The 15,584-nt window shown below is 45.4% G+C and overlaps 1 protein-coding gene across 1 annotated transcript in view; it reads right to left on the reverse strand.

Moving 5' to 3' along the window:
* Nucleotides 1-15,584, reverse strand: part of LOC148044014 (endonuclease domain-containing 1 protein-like) — a 76,964-nt gene that overhangs the window by 4,132 nt on the left and 57,248 nt on the right. Inside the window, exon 4 of the mRNA XM_087722522.1 lies at nt 15,276-15,311. Coding sequence (XP_087578648.1) covers nt 15,276-15,311 — 36 coding nt within the window. The remainder of the gene's footprint in view (nt 1-15,275; nt 15,312-15,584) is intronic.

The following is a 15,584-nucleotide window of genomic DNA, read 5'->3' on the forward strand; positions in this document are numbered from 1 at the left end:
ATCTATCATCTATCTGTCTGTCTGTTTCCCTGTATCTATCTATCTATCTATCTATCTATCTATCTATCTATCTATCTATCATCTATCTATCTATCTCTGTCTGTGTGTGTGTGTGTCACTCTGTGTGTGTGTGTCTCTCTCTCTGTCTCTATCTCTATCTTTCTATCTAGCTATCTATCTATCTATCAATTATCTATCTGTCTGTCTCTCTCTCTGTCTCTGTCTGTCTCTTTCTCTCTGTCTCTCTCTATCGCTCTGTCGCTCTGTGTGTGTGTATGTCTGTCTGTCTCTCTCTGTGTGTGTCTCTCTCTGTCTCTCTCTTTCTATCTCTCTGTCTCTCTCTCTCTCTCTCTCTATCTATCTATCTATCATCTATCTGTCTGTCTGTCTGTCTCTATGTCTCTCTCTATCACTCTGTCTGTCTGTGTGTGTGTGTCTGTGTGTATCTGTGTGTGTGTGTCTCTCTCTCTATGTCTCTCTCTCTCTCTATGTCTCTCTCTCTCTATCTAGGGGACTATACCCAGGATTGAAGGAGCATAGATCAAGCTTTTGCACAAGAAGGCTGTAGCCCATAACGAAGCATCCCACAGTGGCTTACCCAGCAGAAGACTCACAGGTGCAACCCGTCTCTTGCTTGGAGACCAGAAGAAGTCAAGTAGAGAGAGAAGAGTCGCAATGCTCATCCAAGCCCTGCTCCAAGATTTATATTCTGGCAATTTCCTGTTACCTTTGTGGAGAAATGAACACATAACCAACGGTTCTTGTGACATTTCATCTAGCTGGCATTTCTGTGGAACTGACTCTGTGGGTGAAGGGAGGAGACAGATGAGTGTTAAAACTGTGGATGCCAACAACCAACGGCTAAACGATACCCCACAAATTGTCTATATTTGACACACACCCCATCCCATTCAATTCCAGAGGTGGAGCAAGTAATACAATGGCGACGCAACAGTTCCCCTCCTTGTACATTGTGGAAAACTGATACTTGTTGTTATACACCAGGCAAATTCTGGATGGATTCATTGGCTTCAGTGTGGAGGCTTTTCCACCCAAGAAGACCTGACTGCAAGCTTTGAAACTGTCCACCACCTTCCCAGTTGCAGGCAGGAGAAAAGGGCCAGCAAGGAGTAGGATCCATAGCAACCCTACGGCTGCGTGTTTGGATGGTTGGTCCTTCAGCTGCCTTCAGTTTCCTGCCTGAAAAAGAGAGAGAAAGTACAATGTGAAAGCTGTAATTTAGTCATTCTTCCGCTTCCATGAAGAACTTTAAGGATTCAGGCTTGTCGAAGGGCAGAGAAAGTCCAGCTGGTCCACCAGGTCAATCAAGCAGAATAGAGCTGGAAGGGACCTTGGAGGCCTTCTAGTCCAGCCCCCTACTCAAGCAGGAGAGACGTTCATAAAACCAAGGATTGTATTGGCTGCTGCACAGTGCTGGCTCATGTTTAGTTAGTTAGTTAGCTAGTTAGCAGTTAGACTTATATACCGCTTCATAGGGCTTTCAGCCCTCTCTAAGCGGTTTACAGAGAGAGTTTAGAGTTTAGAGTTTAGAGTAATTTATTTATATGCTGCCCTTTTCCCTGGGGGGACTCAGGGCGGCTTACAACTCGAAAAGGGAGGGAAACAAACAATTGACACATAAGACAATACATCATTAAAAGCACGACATTCATACTATTCGGGTGGGTTACGGTCTTTAGCCCCAGGCCTGACGGGACAGCCAGTTTTTAAGGGCTGTGCGGAAGGTCTGGAGGGTGGTGAGGGTACGAATCTCCACGGGGAGATCGTTCCATAGGGTCGGAGCTGCCACCGAGAAGGCTCTCCTCCACGTAGTTGCCAGTCGACATTGACCGGCAGATGGGACTCGGAGGAGGCCTAATCTATGGGATCTAATTGGTCGGGTGGAGGTAATTGGCAGTAGGCAGTCTCTCAAGTACCCAGATCCACTACCATGAAGGGCTTTGAAGGTGGTAAGTAGCACCTTGACGCGTACCCGGAGATCAACCGGAAGCCAGTGCAGCTCGCGGAGGATAGGTGTTATGTGGGTGAAGCGAGGTGCACCCACAATCGCTCGCGCGGCCGCATTCTGGACTAGCTGAAGTCGCCGGATACTCTTCAAGGGCAGCCCCATGTAGAGCACATTGCAGTACTCCAGCCTAGAGGTCACAAGGGCACGAGTTACTGTTGTGAGAGCCTCCCAGTTCAGGTAGGGGCGCAACTGGTGCACCAGGCGAACCTGGGCAAATGCCCCCCTGGTCACAGCTGACAGATGGTGTTCAAAAGTCAGCTGTGGGTCCAGGAGGACTCCCAAGTTGCGGACCCTGTCTGAGGGGCATAATATTTGACCCCCCCCAGCCTGAGAGATGGAATACTTGCCGAATTAGTGGGAGGGAAACACAACAGCCACTCGGTCTTATCTGGGTTGAGCACAAGCTTGTTAGCCCTCATCCAGTCCCTAACAGCTTCAAGGCCCTGGTTCATCACGTCCACCGCTTCATTGAGTTGGCACAGGGTGGACAGATACAACTGAGTATCGTCTGCATACTGGTGGTATTTTATCCCGTGCCGCCGAATGATCTTGCCCAGTAGTTTCATGTAGATGTTAAAAAGTAGGGGGGACAAGACCGAACCCTGCGGCACCCCATATGTTAGGGGCCTAGGGGTCGATCTCTGTCCTCCAACTAACACCGACTGCGACCTGTCCGAGAGGTAAGAGGAGAACCACCGCAAAACAGTGCCTCCCACCCCCACCTCCCGCAGTCGTCGCAGAAGGATACCATGGTCGATGGTATCGAAAGCTGCTGAGAGGTCAAGGAGAACTAGGATGGAGGCGTGGCCTCCGTCCCTGGCTTTCCAGAGGTCATTGGTCAATGTGGCCTTGTCCACGTCCTCAGGGGCAACTGCTTGAAACTCAACCCAGCGATGGCCTACCAGATTATCCCCCTGTGCCTCGGCTGGATCTGCGAAATTGGAGTCCAAGTCCGACCAAAACCGAGCAACTTTGTCCACTAGGAACTGGACGTAATCCTCAGCCCTACCCTGTAAAGGCTCCCCCGTATCCCTCCTATTTAGGAGGGAACGGGTTATCCTGAACAGAGTCGGCATATTGCCCCCAACAATCCGGGTCCTCATTTTACCCACCTCGGAAGGATGGAAGGCTGAGTCAACCCTGAGCCGGTGAGATTTGAACTGCCGAACTGCAGAACTAGCAGTCAGCTGAAGTGGCTGCAGTACTGCACCCTAACCACTGCACCACCTCGGCTCGGGAGATTTAAGCGATTGTCCGCTAGAACTACAAAGCCCCTCCTAAAGTTACTGTTTTTGAGCCAGGTTCCACCTAATCTGTACTTGTGCCTTTGGTTTTTACCTGCCTAGGTGTAAAATCTTGCTTTTCTTCAGATTATATTTCATGTTGTTGGGTAGGGCCCCTTGTTCAAGTGTGTCAAGATCTTTTTGGATCGTGAGCTTGTCTTTTGGGTTGTTGGCTATTCCTGCCGGCTTAGTGTCATCTTTAAATTTGATGGGTTCCCCTTCTATTCCCACATCTAAGTCATTTATTAAGATATTGAAGAGTTGTGAGCCTAAAACGGAACCTTGTGGTACCCCACGGCTTCCTTCCCTCCGTGTAGACATAGCACCCTTAAGGACTACTCCTTGAGTATAGTTTGTCAGACAGTTAGAGGTCCATCTGGTGAGGATGCTGTCTATCCAGGGGTGGGTTTCAGGCGGTTTGCGGTGGTCCCCGCAAACCAGTTGGTCGGCGAACCCGGAAGTAAGTAACTTCCGGGAACGCCGAAGGATCCACCCGCCCGCCCGCGTTTCTTACCCAGTTTTTACGAGTTCTGCACTTCCATGCATGCGCAGAACGCATACAGCGCCTGCGCAATCCTCCAGGAGCAGCTGGAGCATCGCACAGGCGCTAGTACGCATGCGTGCACTGCGCGCGTGCACGAGGAGCCTGCCGGCCCCGTTCCAACCGAACCGGTTGGAACGGAGCGAGAAACCCACCCCTGTGTCTATCCCACATTTTTCTAGCTTACCAAGAAGTAGGCTGGGGTTTCCTTTGTCAAATGCCTTGCTGAAGTCTAAGTATACTATAGGTCCATAACATTTTGCTGGTCTACTGATTAAATCACTTTGTCAAAGAAAATGAAATAAGATCATTTTGGCACGATCTGTTTTTAACAAACCCATGCTGGCTTTTAGTTACAACTTTGTTTGTTTCTAGAAGTTCACAAATCTGTTTTTTATTATTCTTATTTTTTCATTATCTTCCCAGGTATTGATGTGAGGCTAATTGTTTTGTGTATTAGTTCGAGGGATCACGCTAGAGCCATGGATTCAGAAAGTAGGTGTTTATTAAGATGTTAGCGATTCAAAGAACAGAACGAACGGCCAAAGGTATTTATAGGAAATGTAACAATACAATAACCAATCAGGGGCCGGGTACTGCACAGCAACTGCTGGTGCAGTACCTCGGCCAATCAGGGCAGATTAGGTATTTCATGGAGGCTAGCAACAGCCTCCAATGACTCCTGACCAAACAGGGCCCAGCAAAGTGGTTGCTGGCCCTTTCTCATGTATCCAAATACACAACACCCCTTTCCCCCAGATCCGTTGAAGGGGGGGGGTGGACACGAAGAGTCATAACAAGTAACTTTGAAAGTTCAACATTGTAAGATTTACGTTTGCATTTTTCCCCAGTTAAGTGCATCTTTCATTAATTCATTCAAGCAGTTCCCTCCATTTTATTAATTCATTTCAAACAGTTCCCTGAGTGTTACAATTTCAAGCAATTCCCTCCATTTTATTAATTCATTTCAAACAGTTCCCTGCGTGTTATAATTACACGTGTGTGTGGTTTAATTTGTAGTTGGGATTTGTAGTTCAGAGTACGTTGAATGACTCCATTTTATTCACTTCTCCTTCCCTCCAGTTAATTTATTCACATAGGAGCATCCTGGGATTTAATTTATACACATTTCTATTTCTCCTTCCCTCCAGTCAATTTAGTAACTTCTTATTTTATTCTTCCTCCAGCTAAGTACACTTCTTTTTTTTAGCTCAATTTTTTTTTTCAAGTTTCTCAAATTCACATTTCTCCCTTTCCCTCCAGTTGCTTTTCTCACATTTTATTTTATTTAAATTTCCCCCCCTCCCGTACTGCGCATGCCCAACAAACCCCATTGAGTTTTTTACAGTCCTGGCTTGCAGACCGGCCCTGGAGGCGGCTCGCGGCTCGCTGATGGCTTGCCCGGAGGTGGTGGTCTGTGTACAGGCAGGGCAGCGCGGAGGTCGGTGAGGACTCCTAGGCTTTCCTGTTGGGAAACCAGCTCGCGGGGGGAGGCAGGAAGTGGCTTCGCAGCAGCTGGAACAGCTAGGCAGACAGGAGGGATTTGCAGGCCCTGGAGGCAGCGGAGACAGCGGAGGCAAGACAGCGAGGTGGAGGCAGGAGGCCTTGGGAGGCTTTGACAGGAGTAGAGGCACGGCGGCAAGGCTCGGGGAGGGCGCAGGCGGCGGAACGGAGCGGCTCATGGGCGCGGAGGCCGTAGAGGCGTCGGGAGGCCGTGGAGGCGTCAGGAGGCCGAAGAGGCAGGCGCGGAGACATTGGGGGCCCTTCTGGGAGGGCGCGGAGGCCGTGGGAGGCCGTAGAGGATCGGAAGGCCGAGAGGGCTGGCGAGGAGGCCGCGGAGACATCGGGCCCTTCTGGGACGAGCGGTGAGGCGGTGAGCATCGGGTGAGCTCGTAGGAAGGCAGGCATCGAGGGGAGGCCGGCTGTAGGGGGAGGCAGAAGGCAGGCAGGCGTGGCCCGGCATTGACTCACGAGGCAGGCTTCTTAGGAAGGAATTGAGAGTCCGGGAGGCCTTGGGACGACTGGCAGGCATCTTGAATTTGGAGCCGGTCGAGGCGACTTCAGCTCGGCGCGGTTTGTAAGAGGCAGATAGGAAATCAGGAGAGAACGGAAGGCAGCAGCGGTTTCGGACAGGCTGGTCCGAGGTTGGCCTTCGCCGTCTCCAACTCGTCCTTGGGGTAGGCATGGCTCGTCCTCCAAGTTGGCGCACTGGCTCGTCCTTGAGTTGGCGTGGCTCGTCCCCCAAGTTGGCGTGGATGGAAGGCAAGGCAGCAGCGGTGTTCAGACCAGCAGGTTTTACCAGCCGAGTTAGCCTTCGCAGGATTGCTCGTCCTTGGGGTAGGCATGGCTCGTCCTCCAAGTTGGCGCACTGGCTCGTCCTTGAGTTGGCGTGGCTCGTCCCCCAAGTTGGCATGGTAGGAAGGTTTTCCGGTGGCTTCTGCTGTCGCTGAGTGCCGGCTGGCCTTCTGTTCTCTGTTGTACTTCCCTTGCTTTTCGCGCTGTTTTCCAGGCTCTGCGGAATCGCCGGATCCCACCCTCGTCGCCAGTTTTGTGTATTAGTTCGAGGGATCACGCTAGAGCCATGGATTCAGAAAGTAGGTGTTTATTAAGATGTTAGCGATTCAAAGAACAGAACGAACGGCCAAAGGTATTTATAGGAAATGTAACAATACAATAACCAATCAGGGGCCGGGTACTGCACAGCAACTGCTGGTGCAGTACCTCGGCCAATCAGGGCAGATTAGGTATTTCATGGAGGCTAGCAACAGCCTCCAATGACTCCTGACCAAACAGGGCCCAGCAAAGTGGTTGCTGGCCCTTTCTCATGTATCCAAATACACAACACCTTGGTTGGTGGTTTAAGTATAAAATGTCCATAGAATTTTGCAAAGAAAGGGAAGGTGATGAAAGGAAGGAAGGGGAAGAAATTAAAGAGAGGGAGGAAAAACGGAAAGGTCCTGCCCGGAAACACAAAAATATTGGACAAAAATTTGGAAATGGGTGCAAGAAATTACAGGAGAACAGATAAAATACAAACCTGAAATCTTTCTGCTGGGAATAATCAAAGGGAAATATACAGAGAAAATTAAGTACATATTAACACATCTGCTAACTACAGCTAGAATAGCATTTGCCCAGTGCTGGAAACAAAATAATACCCCCTCGAACGAATTAGTGATAAACAAAACCTTTGGATTGTGCAGAGATGGACAAAATAACACCGAAATTAAAAGATAAAGCAGAGTCGGAATGTTATGAAATTTGGAACAATTGGTACAAATGGAAATTTGGAACAATTGGTACAAATGGCTGCAAAACAAAAATAAAATTAATTAAGCAAAAAAACAAAATATTTAAATATATATATATTTTATTATTATTATTTTATTTATTAGACTTATATACCGCTTCATAGAACTGTGTATAAAAGTGTGTAAATATAGAAGCGAAATATTATATACATGTACAGGCATGATAACATAACAATGTTGATATAATGACTGTAAGGTGTTGTAGAAGGGAAAAAATAATTTAAAAATCTGCTTGAAAAAATAAATTTCTGGCAGTTTTCTGTTACATTTCTGAGAAAATGAACACATAACGGTTATTACAACACTTGATCTATGGTGACATTTCTGTGGGCAACTGACTCTGTGGGTAAAGGGAGATGGCATAATGTTTTAAAGCTTTGGAAGTCAATCAATCAGCATGGAGCTGGAAGGACCTTGGAGGTCTTCTAGTCCAACCCCCTGCTCAAGCAGAAGACCCTATACAATTTCAGGCAACTTCTGAGGGCAAGCTCTTCCACTGATGGAGTGTTCTCAGTGTTAAGAAATTTCTCCTTAGTTCTAGCTTGTATGTTTCCTTGAATAATTTCCATCCATTGTTTTTTTTTCTCTTGCTTTCTGGTGCTTTGGAAAATAGGTTGACGCCCTCCTCTTTGTGATAGCCCTTCAAATACCGGAATATTGCTATCATGTCACCCCTAGTCCTTCTTTTCTCCAGCCAAGCCCAAATCCTACAATCATTCCTCATACTTTTTTTGTCTCTAGTCCCTTCATCATCTTAGTTGCTCTTCTTTGCACTTTTCCCAAAGTCCCAACATCTTTTTTGCAATGTGATAACCAAAACTGGATGCAGGATTCCAGGTGTGGCCTTACTGAGGATGTATAAAACAGTACTAATATCGCACACGTGATTTTGATTCTATTCCTCTGCTTAACTAAGAACTATATTACTTTTTGGCTGCTGCCACACACTACTGGCTCATGTTTAAGTGATCATCCACCAGGACTCCAAGGTCCCTTTCACAGTTACTATTTTTGGGGGCATATTTTGCCCCAAAAAATTATTTTTCTGCAACCGAGTTTTGTATCAGTTTACCTTGAGTTTGTATCGATTGTTTGCCCGTGTATTATTGAGGCTGAAGCTGAAGTAGCCGTTGACAAGTAAGACATTGTGGCAGACAATTTTGTGTACTATGGTTAGATCAGACTGCAGTTGGCGCAGTTTCAGATTGTCCAAGCCCAAAATTTCAAGCCTGGTGGCATAAAGGATTCTGTTGTGAGTAGAGGAGTGGAGGACTCTTCTCGTGAAATACCTGTGGATTTGCTCGATCGTATTAATGTCCGAATATACAGTGTGGATTCCTGGCAGACGAGCTGTATTCGAGAATTGGTCTGGCAAAGGTTTTGTATGCCCCAGTTAGTAATACAATGTTACCAGAGAAGAAGCTTCCCAAAATTAGAGTTAACAATTCTTAATGCCTTTTTGGCAATGCTGTGACCGTGAGCTCTGGGGCTTAGATGGTTTGAGATGAGTATTCCTAGGTCCTCGACAGAGGCGGAGGGGGTCGACTACCAGGTGGTTTCTGCCCAACGTGTATTTGGGGTTCTGATTTTTATTGCCAATGTTTAGGGCAGAGCATTTATTAGTTGAAATTTGGAGTTGCCAATTGCGTGGCCATTCTGACACACACTCAGTGTCGTTTTGTAGGGCTGCAGCATTGTCCGTGGGGCTAAATAATTTTACATTGGATAAGATCCATTGTTCAAGTCTGTCAAGATCTTTTTGGATCCTGAGCTTGTTTTCTGGGGTGTTGGCTATTCCTGCCGGCTTAGTGTCATCTTTAAATTTGATGAGTTCCTCTTCTATTCTCTCATAATGGCTATATTTTGCTTATTTATATCCATTTATTTGTGCCATTTTTTCATGTGTTTTCATATGTTTCCTTGTCTTTGTTGACGAATGAATGAATGAATGTATGAGTGAATGAATGAATGAATGAATGAATGGATAAATAAATAAATAAACCCAAGGTTGCAGGAATTCTTTTTCAGCAGTTCTATTGTTTATGTGCCTGACTAATCCACAGACATGAAACTCAGATATTGGGGTTTCTTGTCTGTGGGTCATTTAAAAAAAGTATTCAAAACCCTGGTAGCAAGAGGACTAGATACGTAACACTGTTTTGTCTGCATTAACCATCGTGAATTTAACAATCTTCTTCTTGAGGAGGAGGTTGGACTAGAAGACCTCCAAAGTCCCTTCCAACTCTGTTATGGGGGATTCTAAACCTTGCGCTTCGGACAGAAGGTTGCATTGTAATCACCCAAAGCTATCATCTATGCAAACAACAGGTGACTCTACCCAGTATTGAAAGAGCCAAGGTCAAGCATTTGCACAAAATGGATCCAGCAGTGGCTGCAGCCAATAAGAAAACATCATACATTGACTCCTGCCACATACCTCCCAATCTCACAGGCTGGGCCTCCTCCGGGTGCCATCGACCGGACAATGCCGGCTGACGACCCCTCGGGGGAGGGCCTTCTCTGTAGCTGCTCCGGCCCTGTGGAACGATGTACCCGCAGAGATCCGGACCCTTCCCACTCTTCCGGCCTTCCAAAAAGCCACTAAAACCTGGCTGTTCCAGCAGGCCTGTGGCTGTTGACCCCATGAATGAGATCCAGCCCCATCTAGGTTTGAGTGTATGGTGTGTTGCTTTTAAATCTGTTTTCTCTTTTCCCCATATTTTAGTTTTTTACTTTTAGTTTTTTACTTTCAGTTTTTTATTTTACTCTTGTATTTGTAAGCCTCCCGGAGTCCTACGGGATTGGGCGGCATATAAATTTATTAAATTACAATTACAAATTACTCACAAATGCAACTGAGCCTGATTAGTCCCTTGCTTGTAGACCAGAATGAAGCCAGGAAGACAGAGAAGAGTCACAAGGCAGATAACGGTTTCTGTCCCAAGACTGAATCTCTGGCAATTTCCTGTTACCTTTGTGGAGAAATGAACATATAACGGTTCTTGTGACATTTGATTCAGGCTGAAATTTCGGTGGAAATGACTCTGTGGACAAAGGGAGGATGCAGGGAGTGTTAAAGCTGTGGACGCCAACAACACAAAGCTGAAATGCATCCCATTTTGTGTATATTTTGGCTCCATTCCAGAGATGGAGCTCGTAAATATTAGCACAGTGTGGTAGGCATCAGGCCAAGTAGCAAAGACAAAACATAAAGAACATATAATCTCCAATAGAGAAACAGAAATCAAAGTATGGATTTATGTATACTTGATAGGGGATTGGTGATATAATGTATAACCCTACGAATATATTATAAAGATATCTTGTTGTTGATAAATAATTTTAATAAGGAAGTAATTAAAAATTGGTATATATATATAAAGTGACTATATTGGTATATATATGAAAATGATACACAAACATATAGATCTTAAACTGGGAATTATACCAGAAATCTATAACAAAGACTTAAAATATTGTAAACGTTTCAACAGCAGCCAGAATCGTATTTGCAAAAAACTGGAAAAATAAAACAATACCAAAACAGGAAGAAGTTATTTGAAAAATAATGGAGTGTGCTGAAATGAGTAAATTGACATTTGAAATTAGAGAACAAGAAGACGAGCAATTTTATAAGATATGGCACTTGTTTTATCAGTGGCTGGGGGAAAAAACTGGAAATGAAAAATCTTTTACTTATGAATTGAAAGAGTTAAGTGATAATATAATTATGCTGTGAAATAGATTACCAATGATATAATGAAAGGCTGATACATATATGAATTGAATATTTTAGAACTTTTTGTTTTAAAATGGATAAGGATAACAATGAATTTATGTATACTTGATAGAGGATTGGTGATATAATGTATAACCCTAAGTATATAGTATAAAGATATATTGTTGTTGATAAATAATTTTAATCAGGAAGTAATTAAAAATTGGTATATATATGAATTGACTATTCAGAATACTTTGTTGAAAAATGAAGGAATAATATCTTTGTTTGAATGTATGATGTACAAGGACAATAATGAACATAAGCATACTCAATAGTTGATTGGTGGGATTATACATAATTGAAAACAGTGATATACAAATATAAAGGGTTGGTAAATCTTTTACATATCGGATCTGTGATTATATAAAGGTATATTGTTATTAAACAGACAATCAAGGATGTAAGGGAATTAGGTTCATTGAAAAAAATATTAATTGTAATTGAATATACATTGTACAGTGAAAGTGAGATATTTAGTTATATTAGATGAAAAATCTGTGATTGTAAATGTAATTGAGAATATGTAACCAAACGACATGCTGTTTGTAATGGATGAGATTTTTTATGTTGTTTTTTATGTTTAAAAATAAAAACAAATTGCAAAAAAAAAAAAAAAGAAATTGAGAAATTTCACTTTGTGGAAATTTGCTTCATTCAAAAGAGAGTTTTTTTTCCTTTCCTTTTCCCCCTTTATCCTACACGCCCCTTTCCTCTTTCCCTACTACCTTTATTTTCTATTTTAGACCAGGATAAGAAAAAGAATCTAAATGAGCCTTTGGTTTGAGGGTTCCTTTCTGTTTCACAGCCCAAACATGCCAATTCCTGGGGGGAAGCTCACCACGACTCCACAATATATCTGCCCTTTTACGTTTCACCATTTCTTCCAAAAGGTCCCTTTCTATATTTTTCTCTGCTGAAAGTTCTCCGAAGAAGAGAGCGGAAAGCGGAGGAGGAACGGCCAAACTTTATTCCGGGGTCTCCATTCGGGGCTGCTTTGCAAGGAAAAGGGGGATCCTCCTGACCCACAGAAAGAAAGAGGGAGACTCCGACCCAATCGGAGCTGCTTCGTCCAGACGTTCTGAGCAAGAGAGAAGCGTGTTGGAAGGGAGGAAACGGCGTTTTTCTCCCCTGAAGCGAAGCGGCGCCTTTCCCGAGAGAGCCCAGCGGAGGATTCCCCCGGGAAGAGGGAGGGGTGGACGGGGGAGAGCGGGGAAGAGGATGAGATCCCTGCAGATCCTCTCCGTTTCTTCCTGCTTTAACTGAAGGCTTTCCGTTAGCTTCCCTTCGGATTGGGGGGTTTCTGTGACCCCCCAAGTCTTCCCTGTCTATGGGGTGCGCCTCCCCTCCCTCATCCAGCGCAGCCCCTCCTCACAGGAATCCTGTGTTTGCGTGTGTTCTGAATTAGGGGGAGGAAGCGTTGATCTCGGACTTTGGAACTGGGGAGGGAAAGAACCAGCGGCAGCACCAATGGGGATTCTCCCTGCTTGAGCGTCATCGGTCTCCTCTCCAGGCCTGGCATGAACCCCCCTTGAACTGCTGCCCCCTAGACAGAAAATATCCCCCTCCCACTTTCTCCGCTTCTCTCTCTGCGCCGAACTCTCTCCTCCATCAGGTGAAGTCAAGGGAGACTCTGCCCGGAGACCGATGATGCGGCAGAAGGGGGATTTCTCATTCGTCCTTCAGCTTTTCTGGGCACTCCCTCTTCCGAAGCTGCAGGAAAACGCTTCCTCTCTCCCCAGGGCCTGGGACTGCTGACTCCCTCTTCTTTGGGGCAGCCAAGGAGATATTGGGAGGCTGCTAATGACTAAGTGGCCCTGACTGTGGGGGGGCCACCTATGGGAAACATGGGGTGCAGATTTCACCTGTCATTGTGGGGTCATTTGTCCTGGCATAACAGAACAATGAAGGCCTTGATGGACGCCTGAATCTCTCTAGGCGACCTGGGTTATAAGAGATCTGACACCAACAATGACATGAAATCAATCAATCAAGGCCAACATTAGAAAAAAACACCTGGAACTATTGGCAATGTGCTTTTTCTCTGCCCCTCCCCCAAAGACATACCCCTGATCGATTGATCAACCGATTTATCATTTGACGGATTGGCTGATTGATAATACTGTGCAAAAGCGGATATTGAAGTTATTCTCGATTGATTGTACTCTAAAGCAACACAAGGACACAGATCTTTGATAAGCAGGTTTATTGCAGGGACTAAGAAAGTGACAGAGAAAGCATTCAAGCAGTTACGTACAGAAAGGCATCAGCTTTCGACCTCAATTAGAACAGGAACTCTGTCACTAAGCGATGTTATAGTGAAGTGGGTCACACCCAATTTATACAATCTTCGGGATTCTGCAACCATCCTAAATACAGGCCAAGCAGCCACATTTTGACCATGGGACCATGGGACACTGCAACAGTCACACATAGATTGTTACTAGTTTTTTTAGTCTTGTCCTAAATTCAAACAGTTGTTAAATGGTTGTAAGCTGAGAACGACCTGTCTCAAATCGAAGCCCTATTGAGCGTGAAATGAAATTTGATTCCTACGGATCTTCTTCCAACCCGCCCAGTGCAATTGACTGAAAACTGTTAATTGTGTCATCATTGCACCCTTCATCTCATCATTGGATTAATTTATTCTCTGGATTTGCTTCATAATCTAAACCAGAAACTAATCAAACGTCCTGATTTTCACAAGATTGAGCCCAAAAGAATGATACAAATCAAACTAGGATTATAATAACTGCATTCATTCCATATGTTGAAGAACTAAGCTGCTACGGATATAGTTTGCATTGGGGGGGGGGTTTGTCTGTGAACTGTGTTTTGAAGACGGAGAATCACCTTATTGATTATTAATCTCCATTGCAATCGCCATTGAAAAGATCAATTCCTCCCTTCCCGTATTTGCTATTAAGTTCACTTTCCAGCTTCTGGAGGCTAAGCTTTTCTACCTTATCCTGATTGTTTTCAGCAATGACTCCCCAAGACTGATTTTGTCCCGATTTCCCCACGCAACAAACTGCAGCCCAGATATGGCTGGGCTTATTCACTCGGCCACCAGAGATGAAATCATAACTGGGCACCACGCCCACAATGACATACGTTTTACCGCATGCTGTTGCATTTTGCTTCATACTTTTCAAAAGACCACCCCATTCTCCAGTCATGAGTTCCTGATACTGGGGCACGGTGTTGGTTAAGGTGTAGGTTGCAGATCCGAAATCCTCATTCTTTTGGTGGGATACTGGCGCCAACTGTCCCTTGCCGTATTGGATAGCGTTGACGTAATCGCTCAATACAGCCTGGCTGTTTGCAAGTTCACTGGGGTCGATTCCACAGGTCCCTTCCGGTTCCATGCTTCTTCTTTGAGAGTCGCCAGGCAGTGCAAGCTGTGAATATGGAACGTCAAGCAATGCGCCCGTTTAGCATCCACACAAGACAGAATCAAATACGCTGAATCTGGTGAAAGATCTACCCTGAATCAACCAGGGAATGGGGTGTGGGATACGCTTCCATGGCACTTTGCGTATTTGTGGCAGTTTCTGGGAAATCTGGAAATTGAGGCCCCTGACTGACCCTCTGAGGGAGCCTGCTTGAAACTCTCCTGTAGGAGAGAATACACATTGCTTCAGCTTTAAATTTGGGGTTCTGGGCACCCTGAGTTTGCTTCTTTGGAGAAAGATGGAAGTGGAACCTCACCAATGTGGAATTCTTACAGCCAAGCTTCTAAAAGCTCCTGAGATTAATCATGTACAAATAATTCTTAAATCCACTGTCTTGTCTTATTTCCTATCCAGTGACTGTTCCTCTAAGGTAGAGATGTGAAACTCAAGGGCTTATATCTGGCCCACGGGGCCCTGGAAATACCAAAGGATTGGTCCAATCTGCCGTCCGTTCCTCCCGCCTCCCTTGTGGCCGGCTCACAGAGGGCAACTACAATGCTGATCCAGCCCTTGAAGAAATCCAGTTTGAGACCCTTTCCCTTAGATGATCTCCATTTCATGAAGGCTTAGTTTCAAAATAGGAACTCCTTTTACCTGTGGCTCAATCTTCCAAATCATCTCTGTTGCACCTGAACCAGGAACATATTGATAGGCTGAGAACAGGGGGATGCGCCCATCTTTGTCGTACATTGTGGCAAATCGATAGCTGCCCTTAAACCTCTGGCAGATTCTGGCTGAATTCAGTGGCTCCAGGTTGGAGGGGGGGTTTCCACCCAAGAAGAACTGACTGCAGCCTCCGAAATTGCTCACCACCTCCCCAGTTGCAGGCAGGACAAAAGAGGCAGCCAGAGAGAGGATCCACAGAAGCAACATGGCCATGCGATTGGTCGGTTGGTCCTTCCAGTAGAACTTTTCTGCCAAGAGAGAGAGGGGGGAAGAGGAGAAGGAGGAGAAGGAGGAATAGGAAGAGGGGAGAAAGAGAAGGAGGAGGAGAAAGAGGAGGAGGAGGGGGAGAAGAAGAAGAAGGAGAAGGAGAAGGGGAGGAGGAGGAGGAGGAGAAAAAGGAGAAGGAGGAGAAGAAGAAACATTTTGATTTAGCAATGGGAGAATCAGTTTCAAGTGGAATATACCCAACGCCTCATAAATTCCAGCTGTTCCACATGTTCAGATGGACGCCAACCAGATTG

Source organism: Thamnophis sirtalis, unplaced genomic scaffold, assembly GCF_051295495.1.
Source record: "Thamnophis sirtalis isolate CommonGarterSnake01/CBP01778 unplaced genomic scaffold, rThaSir2_p1.2 scaffold_9, whole genome shotgun sequence".
Taxonomy (NCBI): Eukaryota; Metazoa; Chordata; class Lepidosauria; order Squamata; family Natricidae; genus Thamnophis; species Thamnophis sirtalis.